The 13,019-nt window shown below is 42.8% G+C and overlaps 2 protein-coding genes across 3 annotated transcripts in view; one reads left to right on the top strand and one right to left on the bottom strand.

Annotated features, from left to right (window-relative positions):
• ccdc85a (coiled-coil domain containing 85A) overlaps nucleotides 1-5,782 on the bottom strand; it is a 46,675-nt gene extending 40,893 nt beyond the window's left edge. For both annotated transcript variants that reach the window (XM_041866531.2, XM_041866530.2), the window contains exons 1-2: nucleotides 5,173-5,782; nucleotides 3,277-4,333 (exon numbers count right to left, since the gene is read on the bottom strand). In XM_041866531.2, coding sequence (XP_041722465.2) covers nucleotides 3,277-4,333; nucleotides 5,173-5,403 — 1,288 coding nt within the window. In that variant the 5' untranslated portion in view covers nucleotides 5,404-5,782. The remainder of the gene's footprint in view (nucleotides 1-3,276; nucleotides 4,334-5,172) is intronic.
• Nucleotides 5,783-8,842: 3,060 nt separating this feature from the next.
• On the top strand, nucleotides 8,843-12,602 carry soul2 (heme-binding protein soul2). The gene is made up of 4 exons (XM_041866844.2): nucleotides 8,843-9,089; nucleotides 9,187-9,313; nucleotides 10,939-11,116; nucleotides 11,225-12,602. The coding sequence occupies exons 1-4, from the start codon at nucleotides 8,955-8,957 to the stop codon at nucleotides 11,397-11,399; spliced, it is 615 nt and encodes a 204-aa protein (XP_041722778.2). The 5' UTR covers nucleotides 8,843-8,954; the 3' UTR covers nucleotides 11,400-12,602.
• The last annotated feature ends 417 nt before the right edge of the window (nucleotides 12,603-13,019 follow it).

A 13,019-nucleotide genomic window follows, 5' to 3' on the forward strand; every position in this document is an offset into this window, starting at 1 on the left:
GTAGCCTCCATCATTCTTAAATTAAAGAAGGTTGGAACCACCAAGTTTCTTCCTAGAGCTGGCCGCCCGGCCAAACTGAGCAATCGGGGGAGAAGGGCCTTGGTCAGGGAGGTGACCAAGAACCCGATGGTCACTCTGACAGAGCTCCAGTGTCACACCCTGATCTGTTTCAGCTGTCTTTGTGATTGTCTCCACCCGCCTCCAGGTGTCGCCCATCTTCCCCATTATCCCCAGTGTATTTATACCTGTGTTCACTGTTTGTCTGTTGCCAGTTTGTTTTGTTTTGTCAAGCCTACTAGCGTTTTCCCCTTGCTCCTGTCTTTTTCAAGTTCCTGTTTTCTAGTTTTCCTGGTTTTGACCATTCTGCCTGCCCTGACCCTGACCCTGCCTGCCGTTCTGTACCTTGTCACACCACCCTGGATTATTGACCTCTGCCTGACCTGACCCTGAGACTGCCCGCCGTTCTGTACCTTTTGGACTCTGATCTGGATTACTGACCTCTGCCTGCCTGTCGTTTGCCTGCCCCCTGTTTTTGTAATAAACGTTTGTTACTTCGACACTGTCTGCATCTGGGTCTTCTCCTGAAACGTGATATCCAGAGTTCCTCTGTGGAGATGGGAGAACCTTCCAGAAGGACAACCATCTCTGCAGCACCCCACCAATCAGGCATTTATTGTAGAGTGGCCAGATGGAAGCCATTCCTCAGTAAAAGGCACATGACAGCCAGCTTGGAGTTTTCCAAAAGGCACCTAAAGACTCTCAGACCATGTGAAACATGATTCTCTGGTCTGATGAAACCAAGATTGAACTCTTTGGCCTGACTGCCAAGCGTCACATCTGGAGGAAACCTGGGACCATCCCTACGGTGAAGCATGGCGGTGGCAGCATCATGCTGTGGGGATGTTTTTCAGCGGCAGGGACTGGGAGACTAGTCAGGATCGAGGGAAAGATGAATGGAGCAAAGTATAAAGAGATCCTTGATGAAAACCTGCTCCAGAGTGCTCAGGACCTAAGACTGGAGCGAAGGTTCATCTTCCAACAGGACAACGAGCCTAAGCACACAGCCAAGACAACGCAGGAGTGGCTTTGGGACAAGTCTCTGAATGTCCTTGAGACTTGAACCCGATCGAACATCTCTGGAGAGACCTGAAAATAGCTGTGCAGCGACACTTCCCATCCAACCTGACAGAGCTTGAGAGGATCTGCAGAGAAGAATTTGAGAAACTCCCCAAATACAGGTGTGCCAAGCTTGTAGCATCATACCCAAGAGGACTCAAGGCTGTAATCGCTGCCAAAGGTGCTTCAACAAAGTAATGAGTAAAGGGTCTGAATACTTTTGTAAATGTATATTTCCGTTTTCTATTCTTAATACATTTGCAAAAATGTCTAAGAAACTGTTTTTGCTTTGTCATTATGGGGTATTGTGTGTAGATTGACGAGAGAAAACAAAACAATTTCATCCATTTTAGAATAAGGCTGCAACGTAACGTGGAAAAAGTCAAGGGCTCTGAATACTTTGTATATATATTTATATTCTGGTCTCTGACATTGCTCATTCTGATATTTCTTAATGTGTTTATAATTTTTTTCTGGATTAGGTGTGTATTGTTTATTTGATTGTATTATTGCTAGGTATTACTGCACTGTTGGAGCTAGAAATACAAGCATTTCTCTGCACCTGCGATAACATCTGCAAATCTGTGTATGATTTGATCATACTGTACTATACACCCTGTTCTGACAGTGATGTGTGTTCTAAAGCCTTATAATAAACTCTGTGCACAGTACCACTGGCCCACTTCTCAATTACTATGTCATCCCCTTTCAACATGCCTCCAATAATCAATCTTCTCATCAAATAATCAATCCTCTCATCAATACTGGATCTTAAATAGTACTTCTTTAGACAAGGTAGCAACTACATCACCCAAAAACAGAATCCCCCCAGTCTACATTATGTATCTAGAGTGTTTTTCCTACTGAGTAGACTAGTGTGTAAATGAGCGTGTAGTATTGTGGTGATAAGCGACACGTCAGGCTAACTGCTCACCTCCAGGACTCATTCCCATGGCCTTACACAGAGGATCCACTCAGCACTCTACACTAGTCTTTAGATCTCAAGGCTGCAGACACACACACACACACACACACACACACACACACACACATAGGCACACACGCACACACTCACTCTCTCTCTCTCACACACACACACACACACATATAAACATGTGCACACACATTCTTAAATGGAAAAACATACTCACGAAATGTATCCCTAATACATGCATACTTACTAAGGGACAGAGCATCTATGAATACATACTCAGCTGTCCCTCAGTCAATGCAGTCACTGAAATGGATTCCTAGAAATCTTTTTAGGTATGAAAGGCGTTTACTATCAAAAGAGAACCATTTGTCTAGGTTATTATGAAAATCAGTTTGATTTAATGTTCTTTAACTGTTAAATGAAAGCCTTGTATTTAACTATGTGGAGACCCTTACTGATAGACTCACTCCCTTTCCGTGTTTATCCAGGACACACTGTGCGGCAAAATAACTCCCTGAACTCTTAGACACACACACAAACACATGCCCTTGGAACTGCGGGTAAAAATAACTAAAAGATGCTGCTGCTAATAATAATAATGAACTAAGAAGACAGGACCCTGCTGTGCTGAGTAACACACCTTCAGGCTGTGTGTGTGGGTATGCGTGTGTGTGTGTTGCCTGAATCACGGCCCTGAACGCACACAGCTGTGTTACCTGTGTTGACTTCAGACAACCTGGGGAGTGTTACATCATATGCCCTCCACCATCCATCCACACACACAAACACCACCACCACAACCCCATGTGACCCACAGAGAGAGAATCCCACAGAGCGGTGACATCACTGCTGCTTGGCTAACACCATAACTGCTGCTGAACCACATAGGTGATACCACAGTAACTGAACCTGCCATAGCCCAATGCTAAACACATTACACAGTCAATTGTGTTACATCTGCCTATATGGTTGTTCTAGTCATATACAGTGGTCCTGGAGGGCTACAGGGTGTGCTAACCCATATTGCCTGCACACCTAAAGACCATGTTAGCCCACTCAGCTAAAGCCTAGGCATTTGCACAAGTGTTTACTATATGTCTCAGACAGGGTTAATGTCTCAGACTCATCACACAGACATAGTTCCCTGAACCATCTCAGCTACATACAGTATTTTCCCTGATAAATAATCAAATAAAACATTATTACTATTCTGAATAAAAACGCACCGTTCATGCCATTGTAGATGCTGCGGTGGTGAGGGGACAACTCGTCTCCAGTGGTCCTCCTCTGTCCCCCCTCCCTAGCTGCTGGGGGGCTGCTGCCGTACCTCCCCTTCCCGTGCTCTGAAGTGGGGCTGTGGTGGTGGTTCTGGTGTCGTAACACTTCAGGACTCCCCACTATCACCCGACCCTTCCTCAGGTGCTCTGGTGTCCCCGGCATTGCCTGTTTGGCCTCAGGGCACCCACATCCAGTCCCAACCACGACCGTATTACCCCTGTGTCTCTGTGAGAGGTCTGGACTTGACTGACCCGGACCCTGGTTTGGCCCTAGCCCTTGCCCAGCCCCCAAGAGCTGTTTCTGGGCCAGCATGTCAGCACTGCTGGGTTTGGAGTGAGCCTCGGCCTCCAGTCTAGTAGGGGATTTGCCGTGTTTCTCTGGGCTGCAGGGCCCCCGGAGGCCCCTGGGGTCAGGGCTGGTGAGGGACCCCCCGCGGGGCCTGCAGGCCTGGGGGAAGGTGTGGTAGTCTGGGGTGGAGCTGTGGCGACGGCCTGTAGACTCGGGGCCTGGGCCCTCTGGTTTGTCATGTTTGGAGCCAGGGTTGGAGCCCAGCCTGGAGCCCTGGTGAGGGGGCTTGTGGTGGGGGTTGTCGGGGCTGTCTGTGCTCCCTGCGCTGGAGGTGCTGCTCCCATCCCCCACGTCTCGGAGCAGACACGTTGTAGCCCCCCCAGTTTGAGACAGACTACTCTGGCTGTCGATGGAACTTCTGCACCCTGCACCATGCACTGCTCCTCCCCCTCCCCCTCCTCCTCCCCTCTCCTCGTCCAGTAGGATACACAGCTCCTTGAGCTCCAGGTTCTCTCTGATCATCTCTCCCTGGCGCTGCTCCAGCTCCTTGAGTTTGTGCAGGTAAAGGGACACCTCTTTCCTCATGAGGCCGGCGCTGTAGCGTCCCAGACGCTGCCACTCCCGAGATACACGCTTGCCCTTCTGACGGTCATCATCAAGGAAACAGCACAGGTCCCGCAGCTCTTGGTTATCCTCCTGCAGCTTCTGGTTCACATCCTGGATACACACACACACACACACACACACACACACAGGAGCAAGCACAGAGGAGGTGATATATCATTTATCATATGGGAATTGTGATAATGTTGAGCACGCAATTGTGCATTGTGATAACAAATGTTGAGCACGCAATTGTGCATTGAGGGAGCGTGTGTGTGTGTTGATGGTAATATATATACATATATATTATTTTTTAAATATTATTGTTATTTTAAAAATCATAGGCCTAAAAAAATGTACTTTTGTGGTTCTATTTCAATATTTTATAGCAGTGTCAGGGTCACACAGAGTTTCTTGGTAGTCTTAAACAAATCTAAAAAGTATACACCTCAGACACCTGTCAGATATAGAGTTGAAATGTATTCAATTTTGAGTTTGCATCCCAATATTATACTTTATTTACATCACAGAAGACTGAAATATAACAAAACCATTTGACATAGAAACACCTTTTATTTTATTTATTTTTTATAATATTTTTTATTATGAAATTATGAAAAAGATTAACAACATTCCACCCATGAGGACACTAGGTCATTTGACTGCAGATAAGGGCTAGATACCTTCAGCAGTTCCAGCTGTTATGATAAACATACAAGCAACACGTGGTCCATTGGGTTGGATTATGTAACACTTGAAGACTACCTTGCTACCTTCAAACCCCTTACCTTTGTTATTTTTAAGGAGTTTGCAGCGGTAAACTACAGCTTTTTTAACGAATTAATGATAATAATAATTAGACCATGGCTTTTTGAACCAGGAAACCATCAGACATCCATAGAGCAGTGCGCAAACTTGTGCGCCCGGCATTATCAACATCACACCTGCCTCACCTTCAAACCCCGGATCTCTGTCAGGTGCTGCTGGAGTCGCCGGTTCACCTCCCGGATCAAATTTCCGTGGTCAAGCATGACGCCCATCTTCTCGGCTTCTGCCCTCCGTAGCCGCCGCACGAGCTCCTCTTTGCTCCACTTCACCAGCTGCTCGTCGCTTATCTTGGAGAGCTCCTCCGCCGGACTCTCTGCGCTCTTGGCCATCAGCTGGGGCTGCATCCCCTTCTCCATCGTTGAATTTTGGCTAGTTTACTCCAATGAGAAGTTAACACTACGACGGTAACCTACTAATTAAGTGCACAAGCCACCCAAACCTAACTCCACACATGCACTTACCCAAATGTACACTCTTTATCTAACGTCCAGATATTTATACCAATTTCATGTTTGTTCTCTCTCTCTGACGCCCATTTTGAAACTATCCAAGACAAGCAGTGCTCTCCTATATTCCCGCCTTTCTCAAAGTAGTCTGCACGCAGTTTCTTCTGGAGAGCCCATCATCGGCTCGTGGGCTGTTTCTGGGCATGCCTGCTGCCTCGCACATACAGCCTTTGCCTAGGGCACTCCTGCTCCTGCGCTTCGGCCAGAAGGGAGAAGTAGTGGCTGCAGATGCTTCGCAGCTCGTGCTGGGTCTATCTCTTTCTGCCTCAGGGATTGAGTGGCGAGGACCGGTTGTCTTCCTGCGCCATCTGCTGCATGATTTTAGCCCTGTAAACCAACTGCATTAATCAGGTTTCCAATCATATAACTAGGCCTAGCGTAGACTTGATTGAGATTGAAAACCTTGTGGAGATATTGGTCGGCATAAATAGGTCTACTATGGAAGCTCGTTCCTGCCACCAAAAAAGGAAAATCTGACTATAAATTATGAGATAGTAAATCATAATTATTAGATAGTAAGTCATTATTATGATATAGTAATTCATAATAATGAGGTACTAAATCATAATTATAAGATAGTAAGTCGTTATAATGAGATAGTAAGTCATTATTATGAGATACGTTTAGGCGATCTGTATCACATGAATCCAATGTGCACTTTTCATTTCAGCAGACACTCTTATCCAGACCGACTTACATGAGCAATTATTGGATAGAAGTAGCCTAAATTAGTCCACAAATATGAATATATAGCTGTGTTTAAGTGACCGCGTGTTCATGAATTTGATCTTAACGTCCAGTCAAAAACAGCATGGGACTGGATCCAGGAAGTAGGCCTAAGGCGGAAAATGTGAACAAATACGTTAAAAAACGAATGGTTTGCATTTATGTAGCCCTAATTATATTTAGGGTGCCTCGAAATTAAAGGTTTGGGAACCCATGTGCCTTTAGTCTCTCTAGACCAGGGATGTGCAACTGGCTTTACTGTTGAGAGTTAGAATAGTAGAATACACGAAGGCGCAATTTCGAAATTTGGTTGTGCATCAGCAGTTTTTCTCTTGTTATATCTGTCACTGATAGTCACTCAATTAGCCCATGTCATCAAAAAATGTTAGTCTAGCCAGATATCTAAATTTATAGTAATCATGGACGAATTACCGAAATAACTCTAAAAACGTATACGTTTTCTCTCCGCTGTCAAGAAGGGGGCCACTCCAAAACATTTTTTTTTGCTTAGGGTCCCCAAAAGGCTAAGGCTCTGACTGCATGTGTGGGTATGGATGTGGATACGCAGACCCGCCAGCCACTGCGGCCCCTCACGATGAGTTCAGATTTTTTGTGACCCCCACCGGCATCAGTCCATCCCTGCTCTAGACCAGTGGATTTCAATCTGTGGTCCACGGGGTACTGCAGGTGGTCCGCGATTTGTTTCATTATTTATTAAATGTTTCTTCAAAAAATAATAACTGTTGGGAGTATTAATGGTATTATAAACAATTTTACGTTACTTTTCACAATACAAATTGTTTATAATAATAAAAATATTATTAGGCATTAATCTGTTACATTCACTGATAAAATTGACTAAATTTAACAGCCAAGATATTTTATGTTTAACAATTCTGCGAATCTGCAAATGGTGGTCCTCGAGAGCTGTTGACAGTGATTTGGTGAACGTCGGAACAGAAAAGGTTGGAAACAGTTGCTATAGACAGACGGGTTGCCTCTAACAATGTAGGCCTACTAATGTTCCAACAGGTTTCTGCCCTTTGTCATTTGCCATGACTACTCTGCCATAGTCGAAGATATTTAGTTGCTCTAATGACCACTAAAATTAGCTCTGATACCATGACTGTGCAGATTTCGACCACTCATCATGACTATGTGAGCCCAATAACTCACTAATGAACACTACAACATAGTGTTGTGGACAGAGGTGGTCTTCATGGCAGGAACGAAGCAGGAAGTAAGGTGTGTTGAGGAGTGGATGCATTTATTTACCACTGTCCAAAAGTGCAGGTGCAAAATGTAAGCAAACAAAGGGAACAGGTAAATTTACTGTATACAAAAGCCTACAATCCACTGGGCACAGTTGTCAATTCAACATCTATTCCACGTTGGTGCAACATAATTTAGTTGAAATGACGTGGAAACAACATTGATTCAACTAGTGTGTGCGCAGTGGGAAGTAGGTTTACTAAAGGCCTACTGCCAACACTTACCTAGTCATCGGTGTGACAGACTTAAACTACAGTTCAAATAACAATAAGAGAAAGAATGAAAAAGGAGAGTATAGAATGAATAGCTATTGTTTAAGCTATGTACTTTAGGTCAGGAATAGCCTGGTTGCTGTCTCTGTTCAGCTATTACATTCCACTCCTTGGCAAGTACTAGGTCAGGAGGTGAGTGAGTAATGCATTTATTAGAAACGGAGCATTGCCGTGGAATACACTCTCACATGCACAGTGGCTTGGATTATGTCTCAATGGGGAGTTTTATCAAAATATAATAATAGTTTCAATAAAATAATTATATAATCTCTACCTCCATTTTATTGTAATATAGAGGGATTGCTACAGTAAACCTTTCTTCTTTTTCAACACCATCACTATTCTTTTAGTGTGCATACTAGATTTTGACATGTACCATTTCACATGCTACAAGGTGTTAGACAGTTTGTCATGTGGTCATCTCTGTCATGGTAATTGAACCAGTAGTTATGTTAAGGCTGGAGCCTCAAATAGCTGCTGAATGCCATCTGACATGTCTGGTGTTTTTTTGTTATTCACCCCAGGCTCCATCCATCAAGGGCAAGCCAGGAGCAATAATGGCCCACACAATGTTAATGTAAATCCACAGACACCTAGACCAGAAAACGGGTATCAATTCTCCTCTGATTAGCAAACCAAAGACTTCATAACTTGTCTCATTGCTTGTCTGTTAAGACAAAGTCGCCCCATTAAAGTCATAACATTGCATTGCATTGCATTGTGCAGCTGAAACTGTCTAGACCAGCTTATGAAAATAGGCAAAGGATTCTGTCAGAATTTGATTTTGGATCTGGCATCCCTGCTCTTGGCCAATTACTTACTTTTATGGGCATAACAACAGCAGTGACCTTGGACCAGTTGGACCAGTTCTATAAGGTTAGCCCCTTCCGTTGTCTGGTTATGGACGTAGACCATAACCAGACAACTCCCAGGCCCAGGGGACAACTCCCCGGCCCTTCCCCTGGGTATTGCATGGTTGTTTATTTGGCTCCCTCCCCCCCTCCGAGGAAGAAAATAGTCAGGCAACACCTGTTTTCTCAGAAAGGTATTGTAGGTGTGTCCTCAAAATGCAAAGACAGTCTAGAGAGCTGTTAAAATTGAAAGTGTCATCCGAGTTTAGGCCGCGACAAAATGAAGTATCCCGAGGTAACAGCGCTTCTCTCGGTTCTGGCCGTGGTGTTTTTACGCGGTGCGCATGGATGGGATGCGCCGCCGTTTTGCCATAACTATGATTGTCCTGAGTTCACGGTCGTTAATAAATATGAGGTAAGTGAATATAGAGATCTATGACACATTTTATAACTGGTGTAAGAAGCTTGAGATGTAATGGTTAAATAGCCTAACGTTGTTTTTATTTCAACAGGACTTTGAGGAACGTGCGTACCAAGTGAGCCGCTGGATAACCGTCGACAGTCTGAGTGTCTCTGACCACGACGTGAAGGCTGGATTCACGAAGCTGTGGGACTACACCCAGTGGGACAATCAAGCAGGTGGATGTCTCAATATTGCTTCAACTGCAATAATGACCTTATTGATTAATTGCAAGTTATAGCATGCAGTATTGTGTTTTACTGAAATGTACTTCAAGGAAATGTAATTTACATGAAAGACATTTTCAATACTACTGTAGCCTACAAGTGTCCAATACCAATTAAATGTTAATTCCCCTATTTAGGGGACTTTCGTTATAATTAAATTGTTTTATCAAGGCATATCAAGGTAATTCACTTATAAATCAACTTATTTCAGTCCAAATAGCTTCGCGACAGTTCTGGCTGACATCCCCGCATCCCTGCTTCAATTCAGTTGGCCTCGATTGACTCTGGGGTATATAGTCTCTGCCGAGTCCCCAACAACCGGATGCTCCGGTTTTCAGGGGAATTGGAAAGAGAGCCTGTGACACGACTTCTGCTTTTGGACATTAACAAGGCGACACACCATCTTAATTCCTCCTCTACATTTACTGGATTGGTTTGAAAAGTGCAGAGGAGAACCTCCCCCGAAAGTTTTTTTTAATTCTCGGCAAGACCAGTATGTAGGGTAGGGGCGTAGTTTCAGGCGTTTCTTTTACGACTGCTGCGTTAGGTTAGCGGTATCGGGTTACATATCCACAGCCATTGGAGGCTCGGGAGTCCCGCCTTAACGCTAATTCGCTGATCGGACTGTCCGACAATTTGTACATCTCAGGCGTACATCTCAGGCACACAAGCAGCATAGCGCTGCAATGCTGAGAGTCTACTGCTGCGATAGGAAATATTCTCATTGTTCTATGACAAACACAAATCGATTTGTATCGAATTTAAATAAAATGTAACACAATGTGAAGATGTGACACAAAACCACTTTGTTTTCACCACAGAGGGACACACTTTATATTATATGAAAGCTGAGATTGTGACAAATCAGTTGATTTGCTAGCCAACTCTGTGGTACGTTCACAGGGGGAGAGACAACAATGAATGAGAGCAGTCCACCAGGAAATGAGTAGGATTTTCCCTGATCTCTAGTTATCTAAAAATGATTACGGTAATAAGGCAGCTGAAATCTTATAGCATGTCAATTGTAAAGTTTAGTATATTATGTAGATTAAGCCCTATTCCATCATTTTTCATGAATAGATTGTTCATAGCATATGACATTTGAAAATAAAATCTACAATGTACTATTTTTCATTCTATTTACTATAGCAGTGCACACTAGTGGAAAAGGTGCATACAAATCATAGATAAATAATAAATACCCCAAAAAGCAAGAAATCTGAGCTTTCTAACTGTACATGGCATTACTAGGTACTGTATATGGCCCTCTCATGAAGATATGTTTAATATGGCAATCCACTTAACATTAACATTCAACATTAAAGAGAAAAATACCTATTATTACATGGTAGCCTAGTAACATAGGCAAGTGCAGTGTAATTACAGTAGCCTACACAACTGGAAGCCTACCTGTTGGAATGCACAATTTAAAGATTTTATATATTAACTTAAAATCTTTAAATTAACCTAAAGTATGAATCATTTGAATGAATATCATATTTCAAAGAACCCTTTTTATTTGCTCTTTGGTTGTAAAATATAAAATGTATGTTGTGTTTTTTATCATTCCTTCTCAGGTGAACATGTCAATACTCATACCTGGCCTGCACTCATTTCTACGACTGAGGTAGAGGATGGTGGAGAGAAGCATGTATCTCTCTCTTTCTATGTGGCTGCAGAAGATACAGTCCTCCCCACTCCCAATGATGCCTCAATCAGGGACGAGACTATGGCTGCTGGCACCATATATGTCAGGTGAGGAACCACCGTTGCCATCTTGTTTCTTACTAGGAGCCAAATCCTGCTGTAGAGGTTTTTTAAGTCTATGTCTCTGTTTTTTAACTCTCTTTCTCTCTCTCTCAGGACTTTCAGTGGTTTTCCGTCAGACTACAACTTCCAGGAAAACTTGAAGACGCTACGTGATGCCCTGACACAGGCTGGGAAAGCCTTTGACTCCCACCAGTACATCGCGGCAGGGTATGAAAGTCCGTGGACTCTGATTGGCCGACACAATGAGGTCTGGATCCATGCTGCCTGAGGAAGGCAGATGGAACTAATAAACACAGAGATTTAAAATTCCAAACAAATGTTCAATGGTGGGTACACTTGCCCATGCTTATAGAGCGTGCCATTTGGAATGTTCAATTAGGACGCTATGAAAGTTGATATGTCAACGACAAAAATGTAATTGATTTTAAGCCTTAAACTACATTATTTGCAACCTCAGAATTCTGTAGCTACTTTTATCTTAGTGTTTTAGCCATGCAACCATGGCAATTTCTATTTGGGTTGAGGGACTAATAGTATAAATGTGAAGCCATTACTGTGTCCGTTAGAAAAACATACTAGTTTCCTCACTTTAGATGTGTGGATTTCCATAGTCTTTACTAGCTAAATATACTCCTACTAGTGGATATGTATGAACTGTTAGTTAAGAACATTTTGGGCACCCGTTCTGTTAAAATGATAATAGTTAAACCATCTAACTGTCGCAAGTATTGTAATCCACAAACACAAGTTGCACTTTTTTCAACAAACTATCTGTAGCATTATATCAGCAGTCTTGATTTGCACTATACATGATTTGTTCTTTAAATGACTTGGTCTTTCTACTGCCACTTATATGCCTATTCTCTCTTGTAAAATATATTTTGCAATCTCAATGGCCTGCTCCTGGGTAAATAAAGTTCAGATGAGAATGTGAACGACAACAACATGCTATATAAGGAAGTCAAGTTAGTCCACAGTGTCAGGTTGGTCCTCTGCCAGAGTGATTAGAAGGTGAATGGTTTTAGGAATGCTGTGCAGCAAGCAACCTCAAAAGTACCTTGTCACATTCTCATAATATCATTCTCAATTTCCACAAGACGTCATCACAGTAAAGACACATGAGAAGCTTACATATGATATAATCTCAGAGTAATGATACTTACAGATAGATGTACTTTTGTACCTGCAAATTACTTTACATATATTAATGTAAATCAATAAAAATATAAATGTACTCAGCTTTGCTTTAAGAATCTTTTGTTGACAAGGAACAAGGAAGTGGTTGGATTCATGTAAATCATGACAATGTTGTGCTGTTTTTCATTTTTCACCCAAAATATTGACATTTACCCTGAAGTACCCCACCATACCGGATCAACCACTTCTGTTCTGACCATCCAACCCCACCCTCAAAATAGCCTAGGTGAATAATGTGATTTTTCTTATGCATTAAAGTAAAATGTTATTTTAATGTGTTATGTTTATGTTTTATATTTTGACATTCCTTTTAGATTGTGCTAAACATGTTTACTGAGCCTTTTCAATGTTATTGACTGTCTTGTACTAAGAGCTGAATACTAACTTCAGATTCACACTGCCATGTACAAACCTAATCTCCCTTTCACTGAAACTGCACATCATCTGCATATTAAATGAGTTTGTATGGACAGGAACCCTGGCTGTTTTGAAATTGCTCATCACTGCCTGTGAACAAGCCTGGTTTGAATCTCGCCCTCATCAATCCACCTGACCTACTGATGAAACTGAGTTAATTAATGGCCAATTGTATCTGTAGTGGGGGTGATAACAAATTACTAATGTGCAGTAACTGCTCATCAATTCTGATAACACAGACATTTTTGTCCTTTATAACATGGCCATCTAGTGA

Source organism: Coregonus clupeaformis, chromosome 37 (genome assembly GCF_020615455.1).
Source record: "Coregonus clupeaformis isolate EN_2021a chromosome 37, ASM2061545v1, whole genome shotgun sequence".
Classification (NCBI taxonomy): Eukaryota; Metazoa; Chordata; class Actinopteri; order Salmoniformes; family Salmonidae; genus Coregonus; species Coregonus clupeaformis.

Coding starts and splice junctions, on each gene's coding strand:
- soul2 (XM_041866844.2), top strand. CDS start 8,955: ATGAAGTATCCCGAGGTAACAGCGCTTCTCTCGGTTCTGGCCGTGGTG. Junction 9,090..9,186: donor CGGTCGTTAATAAATATGAG/GTAAGTGAATAT, acceptor TTATTTCAACAG/GACTTTGAGGAACGTGCGTA. Junction 11,117..11,224: donor GCTGGCACCATATATGTCAG/GTGAGGAACCAC, acceptor TCTCTCTCTCAG/GACTTTCAGTGGTTTTCCGT.